The sequence below is a fragment of the Elephas maximus genome, chromosome 10 (assembly GCF_024166365.1).
Source record: "Elephas maximus indicus isolate mEleMax1 chromosome 10, mEleMax1 primary haplotype, whole genome shotgun sequence".
NCBI classification, from domain to species: domain Eukaryota; kingdom Metazoa; phylum Chordata; class Mammalia; order Proboscidea; family Elephantidae; genus Elephas; species Elephas maximus.
Genome location: NC_064828.1, coordinates 117230865 through 117248919, shown reverse-complemented (window position 1 = coordinate 117248919; position 18055 = coordinate 117230865). Strand labels below are relative to the sequence as shown.

Genomic DNA, 18055 nt, shown 5'->3' with positions numbered 1-18055 from the left:
GTTTGAGAACTGACTTGAAAAACTCAGTTTGATTACCTTCAGGCAGTTTGTCTGTCACTGTATGTTGGAAGATGAACCAGCACGTAAAGACAGCTGGCTCAGTGCCACAGTGTGCCATGTACAATTATTAATGATCTCCCACTGGGGGGCAGCACTAGAGAAGCAGGCTGTGTATACTTCTGGGAAAGAAATTTGAGGAGGATTGGGGCCAGACTGCCTGCTATTTTGGAAGAACCTCTTAACTTTTTTGAGTACTGGTTATACTTCCAATTGGAGGGTATAACTACTAAAAGCCTTTGACAGAAGCAGCTGGGACAATGTTACTTAGCTTGGCTGAAGACAGTGGAGGAAGTAGAATCAGTTGCACATCTAATAGCTTAAAATTCGAATTTAAAACTTGTATCCTCTGGAGAGGCTCTTTGTGGGAAGGCGTCTCTGCCCTTTTAGGAGCAGCAGAAATTAGCAGATTGGCACTCTACCAGAAACCTGGCTCTTGAAAAATCCTTTAGCTGCTTTGAAAAAGTGTGTATGTATATAAAAATCTCTATGCTCTAAAGTTAAAATTATTTTAGGATTATTATGAATGCCTGTGATACGTTTAATAAGATTCTTTAAAATTCTAGATTGTTAGACTGAAGCATACAAACGTTTTAATATGTTTTTAATTTAGGTCTTGCTATCACAGATGAAATTTTGCTGAGTAAGGCAGAGTGGTCCAAACTTTTTGAAGCTCCAAACTTCTTTCAAAAGTACAAGTATGTATTTTAAGGCATGTCGGACATGTTGCTCTCTTAAATGATGGTGGTTTAGCGATAGCACAGATGACGTCTCTTTTGCTAGACTAACGGAATCGTGGATGTTCCTTTAATTCTCCAGACTCTTCCTTCCTGTCACAGAGGGTGTGCTCGTTAGCAAGCCTCTTCTTTTCTCTTTGCCAGGGTAACGGGTAGCTCTGCCGTTCTGCTGCCTGAGCTAACGGGATACCTGGCTCTGTAACTTCATTTCTGTAGGCATACGTTACTGCCGACCAAAACTCTTAAAGCCTGTGTACCTTAGCAGAGAGGTGAACTGTTAAAACCTGGTCCCTGTCTAGGAAGACACTAAGCATTTTCAGCCAGCTCTGGAAAATTGTTTATCAGTGATAGTCTCTGCCACAAAGTTAATAAATGCCAATCTGTAGCCAATCAGATGTTTCTGATAGTTACAACACGTCGTTGGCCCTTTCCCCCAATGTTAATAAAGCCCCTTGAAATATCTCTACACATAGTTTTCTTGGGATCTAAGTGGGTCTAGTATTTTTTAGTAATGTTTTTAATATAATGGTTTAATACCTTAGCACAGGTTAAAAGTCTGATGAATTGTATTGGTTTTGATGAAAATTGTAAGTTATAATAAATCTTACTTTTTAAAAAAACATGGACTTGCACTTTTATTTGCCCTGAGCTGAACATTTGCCAAAGTCCCACTTAGGAATTTTTGAACGTCTGAAACTTCCCCGACCCTTTGATCTTGTGTTGGGTGTGTTTTGTAATCAGCTAAGCAGGATTGCTTTATGCGTTCCCTGATTAAAAACGAGATGATGACCCTCATGCCGTCTCTGTGTTTTGTTTCTGTTCTGTGCATGAACAAGCAGTAATAGAGCCAGCTTCATTGTTGTGTTCCAGGAGCGCTGCCTTGTTGTCAGTAAACATTTAAATACATTAATATTGAATGTGCTGGTTTTATTAACCCCCATAAATTGTGCTTTTCCATCTGGCAAATCATTTTTCTTTGTTTTTTATTTTAACCACTGTTGAGGGAAGTACCTTTGAACATTTAAACTAATAAGCATATATACTGGTACTTTTAAAACTGAAATATAAAACAGTAGGTAATGACTCGTGAGGAGAGGAATAAAGTTGCAGAACAGTCCATCAGTATCTCTCATTGCCAAGAAGCAAAGAGCAGTAAGAGGTGGGTAGAATGAGGTTCTCGAAAGTATTTGGTGAAGTGGCTTCCGTCACGTTAAAGATTAATCTTGGAATTGAAAAAGCCTTGATAGTATCATTTCGTTTGAATACACTCACATTGCTAGAACCTGGAAGCTGCCTTTTTAAAAATCTTGCATAGGTTTTTTGTTTTTAGACTTACACAATACAGCAGTCTTTGCTAAATAGTACTTACAGGGTTTCCATCTGACTGGCTAAAAGATTATTTTTTAACATGTGATTTAAACTATCCTAACTCTTCTGAAATAAATTCTTAAATTATGTTATAAAAAGTAAACTATATTAGATGTAAGGAAATAGCAACAAATTAAATTACATCAGGAAAATTTAAATTCTAGCTGTAAGTCCTGGGAGGACGAAAATGTTAAAAGATGGGAACAGTGGGCTGGTTTTATCTATACCAAATTCTATTTGTAGTTTCAGTTCTTCTCCGAAGAAGTCCCATCCCCTCTTTAAGGTATAGTAATTACTGTCATTAAGCTTTTGAAAGTATTCAGAGATTTGAGTTTTTCAGGAACATATCCTCATATGAAGTGCTGCAAAGATTTGATGTACAGCTGAATTGAAATCCTGAGTGTTGTCTTGAGTCAGAGTTTAAGTCTTATTTTGGAATTACTGCCATTTGATACATGGGCGGCGTCGTGTGCTGGCGAGTCAGTTCTGACTCATAGCAGCCCTATATGACAGAGTAGAACTGTCTGTAGGGTTTTCCTAGGCTGTAATCTTTATGGGAGCAGATCTTTTTTCCCGCGGAGCTGCTGGTGGATTTAAACCGGTGACCTTTTGGTTAGCAGCTGAGTGCTTAATCATTGTTCCACCAGGGCTCCTTATTTGATAAATACAAGATTTTAAATTGTGTGTAATACACTTCTCATTCCTAGAAGGGAAGGAACCTTGGAGGAAGTTGTCTAAAAGCAGAGGAATCATCTTTTGGAAAACGAGATATTAACATTCTTTGAGGAAAAAGGTGGCATCCTTGCTTTGTAGAATTCTTAAAAATTCTAAGAATATTTTTGTATTTATCTTTTAAGGTATTCACATTAAAACATAGCTAGTAATAAAATAAGTCATTATAAATACAGGGAATTTGAATAGTAATCTCAGGTGTTTATTTCACGGGGAAACAAGGAAGAAAAAGTATCAAGGAAAAAGCCAGAATGTTCTCAAAGGTGTAAGGTTAATAATTTATAATTTCAAAGAGTATGTAAAATAATTTAGCCTGAAAACATGCATAAAAACTTTTATTGTTGTGAACTGTTAGCAACTCAATATTGGGTTACTTGGTCAAGGATTTTTGACTAAGAGATAAGTAGTTTTTCAGTGCACATATCTGAGCTATTATCTATCTACCCAGGTAAAATACTGGTGAGATGAAATGGCCAGGAAAACCTAACTTACAGAATAATAATAACTAAGTGAGATGTTATTGAGTACTTTAAAGTAGATTTTAAATGCATTTGGAACACATTTTTATAGTGTTATATTGAAAGCTATGATCTTTAAATTTGGGGAAAACTTAATGACACCTGAATTGCTCTAAGACTTCAGAGTGTCTCTTGAAGGCATCTGAGCAGCTTGAGTGTGACGGTTTTAAGAGACAGTGCACAGAATACCTTATTTCATGGGGGTTTACTTATGCAAGGTGAGACTTCTTTCATTCATTCACAGGTCGTGTTTACAGGGTGCCTTAATCCCTTAGGGTGAAGTAGGGGATCACAGATTTTGGTACATCACAAAATAATGGAATCTAAATTTAAAAGTATTTCCACTTGGGTTCTGTGTTCTGGTAGGAGTCTCAGGAATTGATTACCTGGTTACAGTTTTTAAACCTTAAAAAAGTAGGTGTTTTTAGAAGAGTGAAGTTGGAATTTTTTTTTCCCAGTTTCTTAGATGGATGGGTTTTTTTTTTTTTAAAATCCACTCCTAATGGCTAATATCGGCAAGTTATTTCTATTAAACTTACAAATTATTTCGTTTTATATTTCCCACTTCAAATTTGCTTAGATTTGGCAAAGTGAAGGACTTTTTAATCTACAGCATAAAGAATTCGGTAGAGTCATTTAACACTTCCAGCTCTGTTGATGAACAATTCACAGAATAGATAGTTCTCTGGGATTTCACTGGAAATCAAAGTCAAACTCTTTGGGCTTCAAAATTTTAAACTTTTCATTTGTCAACAAAATTGTGTTCAAGCGAATTGTATATTTCACCTTTATAAATAGAGAACACTGTATCATTCAAGCTCTTGTCAAACACTCAGGCGATCATTAAAGAGTATCCATTTAATAGTGTGGTAATGGAGTGATTTAGGGACAGAGGGACTTTTGTGCTTACAGCCAGGTGATACTAGATAACCTGGCATTTTTAGTTTTTGTGTGCATGCCAGCTTCGTATACATTGTTGTTTCCTGTTGTAAGTTACGCTTTTGTCAGAGAACTCTTTCTCCACCTCCCCTCCCCTCCCCTCCCTTTTTTTTTTTTAAAATCAGTTCCTTATTTTACTCTCCTGGGGACCTGGGAATCAGGTCACTGAGCTTATTAGGATTTTGTCTCAGAGCGTTCGGGGCTCTGAGAGGGTTGCAGGTTTTTTTTCTGTAGATAAAATGCATGAGCTTTCAGTGCTGTTGTGTGACTTGGGTGCCCAGAGGCTATCTGTGCTTGCCGTATGTATTTGGCCTGCTCTGATAAAACTGAGCCAGTTAACTGACAGAGAGGTGTTGGTCTGTGTGAACGTGGGCTGTGTGTTCACCCCTCTCTACGTATTCTCACATACGTATCTCTCCTCTGTTACCTTAGACTGCAGTACTCGACGTTTGTTCCCTCCTTGGAACTTCCAGCTTCCCTGTACCTCGTCAGTAAGACAGGCACTATTACTGCATTTTACAGATGAGGACCATCAGTCTTAGACTTGTCCAGGATTACAGCTACAGAGTATCTGGACTACTTTTCAAATATTTTGTGAGCATAAATAGTAAATAAAGGGACTACTTTAAAGGAATATGGTTAAAAATGCTTAAATTCGCAAAACTGCCAGTGTTCCTTGCCTAAATACTCTTTTTTTCTATGCTAACTTGAACTGGGCCTAGGTCAGACTTGCTTTTGGTCAAGAACCTTCCCTGTAAAGTGTGGTTGTCAGGAAACGTCATAAATGTGTCAGACTTAGGGTAACAACATTTAACTCTTTGGTCATGCCCCCCCATTCCAAACGGGTGTCTGCACTGGATAGTGACTTCAGCGTGCTTTTGAGGTTCAGTGTCTTGTGAGAAGTTTGACTCTCAGCACTCTAAAGTGGAAACTGTAAAAGGGTGTGTTGAACTGAATGTTTTCAGTCTGGCACAGTTGACGTATAGTAATAATTACACTTCAGTTGTGTAGATAGTCTTTTAAAAAAAGATTAACAGTAGGTATTTGGTCATGGTATTTTCTGAACGGAAAACTTGCCTTCACTCTGATCTGAGTGGTATCACACTCAGTGTCGAAACCAGAGTCCTTTGTGCGGTCACATTAGTGGCGTCTCTTTCTCTGTTGGAAAAATCACAGAGGTTCACATCAGTGTCCGGTTTAACTTTGCTACCTTTTAATTTGAACTAAATGTGTGACACGTGCGACACTGGTTTTGAAGTTACTGTTGTGGTATCCGTATTTAGTTATGTTTTTGTAGCTAAAGCCTTGGTGCTCTGCTTCCATAGAAACAATTTTGGCTTAACAGATTTTATTTCAGTGAGCAGCTCCTCAGTTTTACACTTTGGAAGAGGTGCAGTACTTCATTGGGATCATTGAACAAAGTTATCGCTTATGTTTATTTGGCATTCTTGAGTTAATGTGCTTTTTATTGTAATTGTTTGTAAAATGACTGTCTTGTTCAGAAGAATTAAACCCACCAGTAGTTTGAAACAAGTGGATTTTAGCATTTAAGAATTTATGTTTATATTGTGATACCAACCCCCTTTGCTAAATTGATGTTGATCTTAACTGTAAGGAAGTTTATTACATTGTGGTTTTAATATCCAGCACAAAGCATATAAATAAAATAAATAGCATGTTGTCTTTATCTTCAAAGGCATTATATTGTACTTCTAGCAAGTGCACCAACAGAAAAACAACGCCTAGAATGGTGAGTATAAGGTTAGACTTTACAGAAACAATAAATTTCAAAATGACTCAGATACCCGCAGCAGGCAGTAGGAGATGGGAGGAGGTCCTTAAAGCATCCAGTTTGGCTTTGATTTGTTCATAAATGGAGCTTTGCTACCTGTTGTAATGGAAGTACAGGATTAGAGAATCCACATACAAATTATTTTTTTAGTTGCTTTATAAAGACATGTATCAACTCTTAACAGTTGTTTTAGCTTGCATGTTTTTCTTTAAATATCAGTGGCACTGACTTTTGTAACTTTCGTGTTTGGAATGATGTGTGGTTTGATTTTCTCTCTCCCCATGGGAGAAACATTGATAGTTTTCAAGGCCTCATCATTTTTGGGTAGAGCGCAAGGCTTTGGTCTTACCTGTGGTGTTCAGACAGTTGAACTGCTTGCATGTATGTACAGGTTTTTTGTGGTCTTCATATTACTGCTTTACATAAGTACATTTGATTTTATGATTGTCTTTGAAAGTTAACCACAACTTTGAATAATACTGAGTGGCATTTGTTCAGGGTGGGCTTGGTGGAATCAAAAATCCGAATCCTGGTTGGAAGTTTGGAGAAGAATGAATTTATTACACTGGCGCATGTGAACCCCCAGTCATTTCCAGCACCCAAAGACAACCCTGACAAGTAAGGCACCTTCTGATTTAATTCCCTTCTCCCTTGTCAACTTTGACTCCTCGAGGTTTTATAGGTAACTTTTTTTATAACGAGAACCACTGTTCTGTTCATTACTTATCACTCAAAGCAAATTTAGAATTTCTAGCTTAGGTTGTCTTGATCAGAAACATTGACGAGAAGGGCTATTCCTTGAGGAAAATCAGCAGTGAAATAGCATATTTTGTGTTGATAACCTGCCGGCGAGGCGCTTGCTGGCTGCGTGAGCTCCCACTCCACAGCCTCGCCTCACACCGCCGGCGGCACTCCTTTCCACTCTGCCATCGGTCCGCAGCGGCTCTCAGTGTAGCTGTCACACCGAGCATCGATCTTTGCTTTATATCTTAATTTTTTTTTTAAAAAGGAACATACTTTGATTTTGACCTTGCAGAGCTGTGATTTGTGATAGATTCTGAAACACGGTGAGGATACGTTAATAAAAGCAGGCTGGCTTTGTCCCTGTAAGAGCCTCTCACAGGTCACCGGCTGGCCTGGTTGGTGATGTATTATTGCCTAGTTTGAGAGTCTGCTTTGCCTGTACTTGGTTGTATTTGAAGATGAGGGAAGTACTAGTAATGACCTTTTTAAATTGTAAAAATAAAGCAACATTAAAGAAGGGTTGAAAACCAGAAGTGAAAGGACCACTGAAGTCTGTATCATCATAGGATAGCAGTCCCTGGCACTGGGGTGCTGCTGTCCTCATGTATAGGATTTTTGTCTCTCTTCGCGATCTTAATTATGAAAAGACTGATGCGAGGTACCATCAAATGTGCAGAAGCAACTGCACCACCCACCAGTTGTTATTACACTGCTGTGAATTTTCTGTTCACGTGACTTCATTAATTGAATTTTAAAGGCTTAAAGATTGTGTATTTACGTTCTGGTTAATTTTCTTACCTAGAAAACCCTGTCTTGTTTCAGATGTTTCTAAACAGCACTATTCTTTTCCCTTATCAGCTAGAACGTAGTTTTCCTTTGATCCTAGAGCCTTTGCTGCTGGAGGATCAACAACTACAGACCCTGAGAGCGTTTTTGGAAACCCTGGTGCTGTAGTGGTTAAGTGCTACGGCTGCTAACAAAACGGCAGTCTGACCCCACCAGGCGCTCCTCGGAAGCGTTACGGGGCAGTTCTACTCTGTCCCGCAGGGTCGCTGTGAGTTGGAATCGGCGCGACAGCAATGGGTTTGGTGCTGGTTTTAAGAGCGTATTTGCCCTGGCACGCTGGCTGTTTATACAGTAGTGGGAATACAGAGGACAGCCGTGTGGGGGCACTTTGAAGTGCCTTTCGATGGAGTTTGGGTTTAGAGTTTTACTTAGTTTGCTTGTACACTTGTATTTCAAGTTTTTCCACTTGCCTCAGATTGTCAGCTACATTTATAGTGATATTTTCCTGACATCCTAATGAACCACAGTAATGTTATTCTTACTTTGCAGGGAAGAGTTTCGTACAATGTGGGTGATTGGGTTAGTGTTTAAGAAAACAGAAAACTCTGAAAACCTCAGTGTTGATCTCACCTATGATATTCAGTCTTTCACAGATACAGGTATGTCCCTCCTTGGATAATCAGAACATTTGTATGCTTGCATGTTTGAATTTTTCTTAATGTACACCGTAGTTATTTGCAATAACCAACTTGAAATTACTTGGGAACAATGATCACCAAAATAATTTCAATGATCTCCTATTAGTAGTTTCAGTAACTAACCCAAACCAGTTTCATTAATGTCCAATATGTAAGTGATCTTTATAGTGGTAGACCTTTAAGTTAAGAAAAACAGTTTTAAATTTGATTTTTTCACACTATTATGTAATTAGAAACAACCTGAGTGTATGAGTTTCTAAAAGACCGAGCTTGTTTCTGTCTTAATAATCTTGAACCTTAGAAATACATGAAGATAAACTTCTGGGGACTTGAATATCTTCTCTATGTCAAGGGTAGATTGAAGTGTTAATGTTAGTTCATGGACGGGGGAGTAGGGTAAATTGGTCCACATTTCAGATGAACCTGTACCCTGAGGTAAAAGCTGATACGTTTTAACTAAAGACTGAAAATGGTGGCTGGCCTTGAGGAAAGCTAAGGCTGTGTGTAGACCACAGCTTTTCAGGGGACGGCAAGTATACATAGGGACAACTGCCTCTTCCTTAAGGACTAATTCTCTTCTTTTCGAACATTTCACTCCCTTCCCTGCCCCTGTTTTAAAAAACTTCAGCAAGTGTCATTTTCCAGCTGTCCAGGAGAAATAATTTTCCACAGAGAATGTTCAGATTTACCAACCAACGGAGAGATGGAGAGGAAAAAATTGGTACAATTTAATTGACTGTTTTTCAGCTTAACTCGAAGTATGTGACTTCCAGGTCATAACAACAACAACAACAAAACCCCAAACCCCTTGCCGTCAAGTTGATTTTGACTTAAAACGACCCTAAAGGACAGAATAGAACTACCACATAGGGTTTCCAAGGAGCGCCTGGTGGATTCGAACTGCTGACCTTTTGGTTAGAAGCCGTATGCCGCCAGGGTCCTATGTAATAAATTAAAGGAAGTGACTGAGTCTTTAGTCTTTAAGTAGAAATTAGAGTCTATTTTTATAGTAAGTTTCAATTAAAAAGCTAGTCTCAAATTTAGGTGCTGTGTTAAGTTACTTTTGTTTGATAATATTTACTATGCTGTAATGGAATTTATAGATAGTGTAATTATATATAAGAATTAAAATTAAAAAAAATCATGCACTAGCTGTAATTATAAAGGAGAAGTAAAAGGAGAAAATAGGTCTGTTAGCGTGTAAGTGCTCAGGCACAGAGATGCCAGAAGGCACACTGAGGTAGTCAGGTGATCGCACCTGTATGTAGAATCACTGCTGTTGGGACATTTGTGAATACCGACTGGTACAGGTGTTACCTCTGGTGATTCAGACACCATCAGCTGTCTTGCCATTGATGACAAAATAAAAGATTCAAAGAAAACAACAGATAACCTTCTCTTGATTTATGGTAGTTGCATTCCTGGGAAATTCGGGATAAAAACAGTTTTTATGTAAAGTTGAGTTCAGTTCTTTGTTCAAATAATTTATAAGTAGATTTTTCATCTTTAGGAATATAGGTGGGGCAAGGAACATACTGCGGTGCCCTGGTGGTGCAGTGGTGAAGTGTGTGGCTGCTCACCAAGAGGTCGTCAGGTGGAATCCACCAGCCACTCCTTGGAAACCGTGTGGGGCAGTTCTACTCTGTCCAGTAGGGTGGTTGTGAGTTGGGATCTACTGGATGGCAATGGGTTTGGCTTTTTGGAGGGTTCATGTTGCAGGACCTCTAGTGCCCGTAGCCAGTAGTGACCCTTAATCATTGTGACAACAGAAACGCTGTCACAGATTTCCGGGATGTCATCTGGAGGTGATACTCCTCCTGCTGACACCACTGAAGTTATTTTTTTCTAAGTAAAAATCCAGTGCCAGCTTAAACAGTTAACGAGCTAACAAGTCATGGAGAGATACTCGAATTAGAAAATTTGTATAATTCATTCAAGATGAGCTGTTTTATCAAAGATGGTACTAATGAACCATTACGATTTTAAAGGAACTCTTAGGTATTTTAAGAAAAATATTTAGGTGTCCTTCATCTTGAAACATTTTAATGGAATACCATAAGGGATTTTTTAGTAAAACAAATTTAAAACATTCAGAACAGAAATCTTCACACACCCCCCCGCCCCCCATTTGCTTCTCTCCAGGTCTCTCTGATCTTAGTTACTGGCTAAGACGTCCTTCTGGTTGTTCGTGCTAGAAACCATGGAGTCGTCCTTGACTCCGGTGTTTTCCCTGCTCCATACCACTCCATTACCAAATCCTTTGGCCTCTGCTTTCAGGATATGTTGGGATTCCCACCACTTGTTAGTATTCCCACCACGTCACCCTCATCCAGGCTACTGTCGTTGCTCTGTCTGCTGCCTTAGCGTCCCTGTTCTGCCCTTGCCCTCCCTCAGCTATTTTTAAATGGGATCCAAAGTGAGCTTTTAAAGCCAGATCATGTCTTGTCTGGGTGAATGTATAGCTGCTGCCCATCTCACTCAGAATGGAAGCCCAAGTCCTCGCTGTGGTTTCAAGCCTCCACATGATTTGACCTTACCATTATGTCTCTGACCTCACCCCCTGTGAGAGGTCCGCACCCTTTATCCACATATCTTGGGGCCAGAAAGGTAATACAGTTGATAAAAGTTACCACTTTGCAACACACCCCGCCAGGCCTGGGGCCACATCTGGTGATCAGAGGGAACCCTGTGATGCTCACACCAGCAGAAGGTAAATGGCCACGCAGACGGTATCTGTAATGTTCTGGCCTGCTGGGCTGACCCCATGGCAACTGACAGCAACAACAACAAAGGCTAGGTGGCCACGGATTGTTCAGGTCAGATTTTGTTGCCAGATGAGTTTCGGTGTCACACTTAGGGGAAATCTGTGTTAGGAACTTCTGGGATTTAAGAGTTGCAGAGGAAGGGGTTGTGAACGTCTGCTTCTCCCCTCCCCTGACTGGCGGCCATGCTGTTCCTACAGCATTGTAGGCGTGCCCTCTGCTCAGGACACGCTCTTCATGTTCGCTCTCCCTGGAAGAGCGGGCACCAGGGGCCCTCAGCTCACGTCCTTTCCATTTACATCTCCACTCAAGCGTCATCGGTGCCCTGGTGGCGCAGTGGTTAAGGGCTCGGCTGCCAACCAAAATGTTGGCAGTTAGAATCCACTAGCCGCTGTTTAGAAATCCTGTGGGGCAGTTCTACTCCGTCTCCAGGGTTCTGTGAGTTGAAATTGACTCGATGGCAATGGGTTTGGTTTTTTTTGTTGTTGTTATATTCTCCCCACTAGGATGTAGACTCTTCAGGCTGCTTTGGTCTCGAGTTCACTCTTAGACCCCCGTGTCTCGAACAGTGTGCTCAAGGACAGGTGCTCAGTCAGTATCTGTTGTGTGATTGACTTCAGTCAGGGTTTCCATTTTGGGGTCGGCTCTCTAGAGCTAAATGATTTGGATTTATTTATGTGTAGCTTTTTTTTTTGCTCTTGTGACCTGTCATTTGGGTTATTTCTATAATAATGTGTCATCACTTAAAATGATTCTTCACTTCACATTTTAAAATTTTATCTTATATAAAAAAGGTATTTTTTAGATACAGTTTAATGAGTTTGATTTTTATTTTGCTGCCTTTTTATATACTTGGGCTACAGTCTTAAATTACACTGATAGCATAAAAGACTGTGGGCTTAAGACTGGGCTTAAGAAACTCTTTTTCTCTAATCCTGCTGTTTCTTAAAGAGGCACCCGGGAAGACTTAACACGCTATGTGCTCTCGTTTGTTACGTACACCTTGTAATAAGCACTTAGAGTTTGCTCAGGCAATGGGTGGTATCAGATTAAAGTTAGGTCTTGACCTGATGATTTTACAGATACGCAGTATTGATCGAAAAGGGATCCTTACTTAGAGTAGCTTCTCCTGGGTGACTTTAACTGCCTTTATTAAAATGTTTCTATTTCTTTAACAATTTCCTAATTGTATAGTTTATAGGCAAGCAATAAACAGCAAGATGTTTGAGGTGGATATGAAAATTGCTGCAATGCATGTAAAAAGAAGACAACTCCATCAACTGCTCCCTAATCACGTGCTTCAGAAAAAGAAAAAGGTAAATTTAGAAAGTACTTACAGAAGCATCAGTAACGTCCAGTTTACGTGTCCAGCTTATCCAGACTTCAGAATCTGGGCTCAGTTAATAATCATAAGTCACATTTGAAATAGATCACAGTATTTTTTAAAAATTTGTGACGTGGAGCAGTTGTGTTTCTTAATCCAGTTTCTTGCACACGCTTGGTTCAGGCTTCATAGAGCTGAGTGGTGATGCCTCATATCCTTACTTTATATATAATATGTTCTCTTTTAAAAGCATTTTATTCGTATCCATGTAAAATCTCACATCAGTATCTGATTTCCTTCAAAAATAAAATTAGGTGATATGTGAATCATGTAACTGATGTGAACATTTTCTTATGAAAATGGCTTTTGTGGATGAGTGTAAAAGCTATAGATAGCTATTACTTAAAAATTAAAAATTATTGAGTATAAAGAAGGAGGTCACTGATAACCATACTTGGTGGTATCTAGAGTTATTATTTTGTAGCACATTGTTCCAGTATTCTGGCTTTTGAATAAATTAAAGCCATTTTCCCCTTATTTGCACTCATTATAAAGGGCATATTGGAATTTTAGTGTAGAGATGGCATTTACATTTTTTTAAGTGGTTTTAAAAATAGATGGCTCTTCCTATGGTGGAATGTTTACACAGCAGTGAAATAAATGAGGCAGGGCTCACGCTGAGTAAAAAAAATAGTTGCAGAAAAATACATATCATACAGTGCTTTATATAAGGTTTATAAGTTTAAGAACTTTTAAGAGTACTTCATTGCTTCGGAGACGGTATGAAATAAAAGTGTGTGTTTGAGGATGACATGCATCAGGATAATGGTTATTAGGCTGGGGCTGGGAAAGGACGGGAATGAAATGAACACAGGAGGCTTCAGCTTTATAACGTTTTGTTTCTTAAGGCATAGAGTATATTATGAGTAGAATAAAACACATCATGGCATGGAAACATTGAAGTTAAGAGCAAGGACTCTGGAGTACATTGCCTGATGCAAACTCAAGGCCCACTGCTTCCTACCTGTGAGACTTGGGCAGATTGTGTAAGAGATACCTGTTGTGTGGTTCGCATCATCTCTAAAGTTAATATTCTTAAAATATTTTTACCTGTTAAGTCCAGCTTCGTGAGGGTCAAATGAGTCGGTATATGTAAAGGGTTTAAATGAGTGCCTGGCATATAGTAAATGCTTACGTTGAGCTTCTGTTACTGTCACCGTCATTATTATTATTAATAACCTGGGGATAGGTACACAGATCATTTCCTTTTTTTTTTTTGGTCTAAATGCAATTTAAAAATCACGTTTCATTTTTTTGCAGTAACATTTAAGTCTTTATATACATTATATCTAAGTCTTACCTTGTTTTTCTCTTCTTAACCTAATGGTTTCATGATAGTCTGGAAAGTCGGGGGAGAAAGTGCAATTCTTCTCTCAAGCAATTTTATTTATTTTATTTTTTAAAATTGAACCTTAGATGAAGGTTTACAGAACAAACCAGTTTTGTACATCGTTGTAAGACTTCAGATAAACAGCCCCACGACACACCAACCCTCTCCCTTCTCAACCCTGCTTCCCTCTCACCAGCGCGATTCTGTTTTTAAAGCATCAAGTCTAAGATTTGTCCTCTGATTTCTCACTGAGTGTTATGTTGTTGGTGGGCTTAAGAAGTTACATTTAAATGTATATCCACTACGTATTGAAAATATTTGTAAACTTTTGTGTTTTGCAGAAATGAATATGAATAATTAGATTATTATATCCTTTAATGCTTAGTCATTTCTATTTTATTAAAACAGCTATTTATAATTGTGGCAATTAGCTTCTTGAGAGCCCTTGATTCACCTTACCTTTTTTTAACTCTTATTATTTACATGGTAACATTGATGTTTGGAAATGACTAGTGTATAGTTTCAGAAAATTTTAATATAAGATGCTTTATTTTTATCTTATTACTAAGGTAGTATCTGTGTAGACGTAATCTTTTAGAATGTAAAACGAATCATCAGTGATCAAAATTTGCATAGTCTAAGAATTTTATTTATCAAATCAAGTCAATGTAAACTCATCACCCTTAACATTTTAGTTTATTTCTGTATTGACTATTGAGTGACATATATACCCACATATAACAGGTATTTTTTTTTTTAATAATTTTTATTGTGCTTTAAGTGAAAGTTTACAAATCAAGTCAGTCTCTCACACAAAAACCCGTATACTCCTTGCTATACACTCCCAAATACTCTCCCCCTAATGAGACAGCCTGCTCTCTCCCTCCGCTCTCTCTTTTCGTGTCCTTTTCGCCAGCTTCTAACCCCCTTCATAACAGGTATTTTAAAAGGGGTTCGATGATGCCATTTTGTGACCTGACTTTTTTTGTGATTACTGTAGTCTGTAGTGTGACCATCTATCTGTATGACAGTTAGTGACTGCCTAGTATTTCTTCATATGACTAATATGATCTATTTAATCTCTCATGTATCTGAGAATGGCACTTTTTTGTTTTTATAAGTAACCAGTGTCCAGAAGTCTGATGGCTCTCTTTTATTACCGTCTATTTGTAAAATACAGCCCCAGTCTTTTTCTGTATTTAATGTCCAGGTAGCCTGTAGGTGTTGTCTCTTACAGAAGAAAGAGTGCCTAAGAAACTTGCTGAAGGCCATGTAGTATGAGCTGTACTTGGAGCTCTGACTGCAGAGTATGTGTGTCGTTGACTTCTCACTGCGGTGTGCTCTCTGGCTGATGTGTGTTTCATGAGCACACTTTGGTAGAATACTTAGGAGTGAGTGTTTGGTGTTGGAGTCTCTCGCTACCAGACTTGATACAGACGCAGGGGATATAGGCAGAGTGACTTACTGCTGTTTTGTGTGCAGACCGTCAGTCAGAAGCTTTCTGTTCCCAGATTGCCCCAGTGGTGGCCAGGTCTCTCTCTGACAGACAGGTAGCTCTGTAGACTTGAGTGCAGGTCTACAGCGAGTCGCTTATTTGTGAACAAACCATTCTCATGCCCAATGGGGAGAGAGGCTGGGAGAATGTTTGGATAGTAAAGGTGCTCATTTAGAATAGGAGAAAATTTGCTTCACACCTGACTTTATAAGCAGATGGCATTACTCTTTCCTCCTCTTCTTCTTCCCCATCTGATCAGTGTTAATCTGTGTCCATGGTGGCGTTTCTGTGGTGCTAAATCAAACATTAGGATGTGTTGCCACTGGGGAGACTGGAGAGCAGTAGGTATAGAGATACCTATATAGATACATGGGGTCTGGGATTCTGTCAGTAGCTGGGAACTATTTCCATTAAAATGTTTCTGAAATTAAGTGAACATGGAGGCTAAAAGTATTCTTAAAAAAAAAAAAAAAGAAGAAGAAATCAGTGTGATATTATAATAGCTCTGGCGGCAAAAATTAAACTTAAAAAAAAAAAAGTCACTCCAGAAATTAGCTTTATTCCATAAAACCATTATTTTGGTTTTCCTGCTTGCTAAGTGCTTTGACAGTGAATCAAGACCAACGTTAGGATTTATACGTGGATCGTAGGTTTAATTTTCAGAAAATTATTTCTGCTTCTGTTTTCATAGGATAATTTACACTGTTAAATATACCGTGTTAAACTTCTGAGTTGTAGCTGGAGTGCTGGAGATCCCTTGCCTTTCTGAGAGGCTGAGTTCATTGCAGAATAGTAATAAGTGGCACTAAATTTTACTTACATGATAATTATTTTGAAATTACATAATTTTATGTTCATTGTAGAATAAGTAGAAATATCAATAAACAAAATTACTTATCTCACTATCCAGAGTCATTTATCATTAGTGTTGTGGTTATTATTAAGAGTTTTCTTTCATATATGTAAACATATATATGAAAAAAATTAAATTATGGTCCTCTGATTCGAGATGCGTGTGTTTTCATATTATAATGCTTTTTAATTTGCGATGTGTCTCACAATCGGTGTGTACCTTCAGTGTAGCATTTCTTACTCCTTTCTCCTCCCACTTTGCAAATGTAGTTAGTTGAAGTCCGAGTTTGTGATTACCAAATCTTTGCCTTTCACAGGCAGTATGGCACTTGTGGTTTTCACAGACTTGTTGATATGTGCTTCTTAGTAGAAATGTCATATCAGTTAGGTAAAAGGTATTACGTTTCAAAGATCTTGGTGAAATAAAGGTATATTTGATTAAATAATTTGTTGATTGCAGCATTCAGCAGAAGGCGTCCGATTGACAGCTCTGAATGACAGCAGCCTTGACTTGTCTATGGACAGTGACAACAGCATGTCTGTGCCTTCACCTACCAGTGCTATGAAGACCAGTCCCTTGAACAGTTCTGGCAGCTCTCAGGGGTAAGGGCAGAGCGAAGCCGAAACGGATCGGCCATCTGCTACCGAACACACTATGCTCTAGTTGCTGTTAAAATAATCTTTTTAGAATGCTATTTTTATTCCAGATTTTAATTTTTTAACAGCAATTTTATTATTAGTTTCTGGAAAAACAAACAATTTTTGTTTTTGTTCTACTGTATCATACTTTTATTCCAGTTTTGGAACTGATTTGTCTAGATTCAGATAGTAATGGATGTTAGCAGCACCACAGCCTCTCCAAACCCCTGTATGGAGACACCGACTGCCTTCAGGAACGGTACAGTGAGCTAAGGGGAGTAGACCGGGAGGCAGAGTCCCTCCTCTGTGCCGGAGCTGCTTGTACCTGTGTAGGAGGGGGGAGTGTCTGTGAGAATATTAGGGACCTTTTTTAAAAAAGGTGACGGTCTGTATGGATTGGTGGTAGTTAGAGAATTAAGATTCTCTTTAAAAACATACCAGACAGTTTAGGTTTTTTCATTATAAAAGAAATACATGCCTGTGGTGGTAAAAATAGAACACAAGAAGTCATATTTATATTTAATGTCTATAAATCTTAATAGTGTATCCTTCAAGAATTTTTCCCCCTTTTTTATGGATGTACTACTTCACTGTCGAAGGGAGCTGGTGAGGGTAGACGCACGGGGTGCTCGATAATGTTTTAAATAAGTGTAATGGTTACACCAATGTATTCACTTTGTAATTGGTAGTTGACACTTAAACTTGACCAGTTTCGTAAAATACATTTTATATTCCTGTTTTTTTTTTTCCTTTAAAAAAGTGGATTTAGAAATTTGATTCGCAGTTAAAGTAGAGCCAAAGTCAGAGTTGCAGGGTGGGGATGGTTCTCTGGGTAGAACATGCCTGGTATAGCTGGTGGATTTTAAACTTTGTATCCATGATGTGTTTTTAGGCTAATGATGCGTGGTGTGAAGACTTCGGAATGAACGTGGTCTCTAAATCTTGGTAGTTTTAAAAAGATTTCTAGTTTGAAGAGCATAAACTTCAAGATTTTTTATTATTAATGGGAAGATTTGATTTTTGTTTCTTGAGTGAATGTGCTAACATTTTAGTGAGAGTTTTGGGATTTGTAAAAGCCGTTGCGTACTTGTGAGTTTGTGCACGTGTTCGATTATGTGTACATTCTGAGCAAGGAGCCCTGGTGGTGCAGTGGTTAAAGTGTGATTGACTGTGAACCTGAAAGGTCGGTGTACTAAGGAATTTCACAAAGTTAGTTTCTGAG

General features: G+C 38.6%; 1 protein-coding gene across 3 annotated transcripts in view; it reads left to right on the top strand.

Moving 5' to 3' along the window:
- Positions 1–18055, top strand: part of PAPOLA (poly(A) polymerase alpha) — a 69861-nt gene that overhangs the window by 36743 nt on the left and 15063 nt on the right. For all 3 annotated transcript variants that reach the window (XM_049899251.1, XM_049899250.1, XM_049899252.1), the window contains exons 12-17: positions 671–755; positions 6048–6101; positions 6642–6761; positions 8223–8332; positions 12328–12449; positions 16655–16797. In XM_049899251.1, coding sequence (XP_049755208.1) covers positions 671–755; positions 6048–6101; positions 6642–6761; positions 8223–8332; positions 12328–12449; positions 16655–16797 — 634 coding nt within the window. The remainder of the gene's footprint in view (positions 1–670; positions 756–6047; positions 6102–6641; positions 6762–8222; positions 8333–12327; positions 12450–16654; positions 16798–18055) is intronic.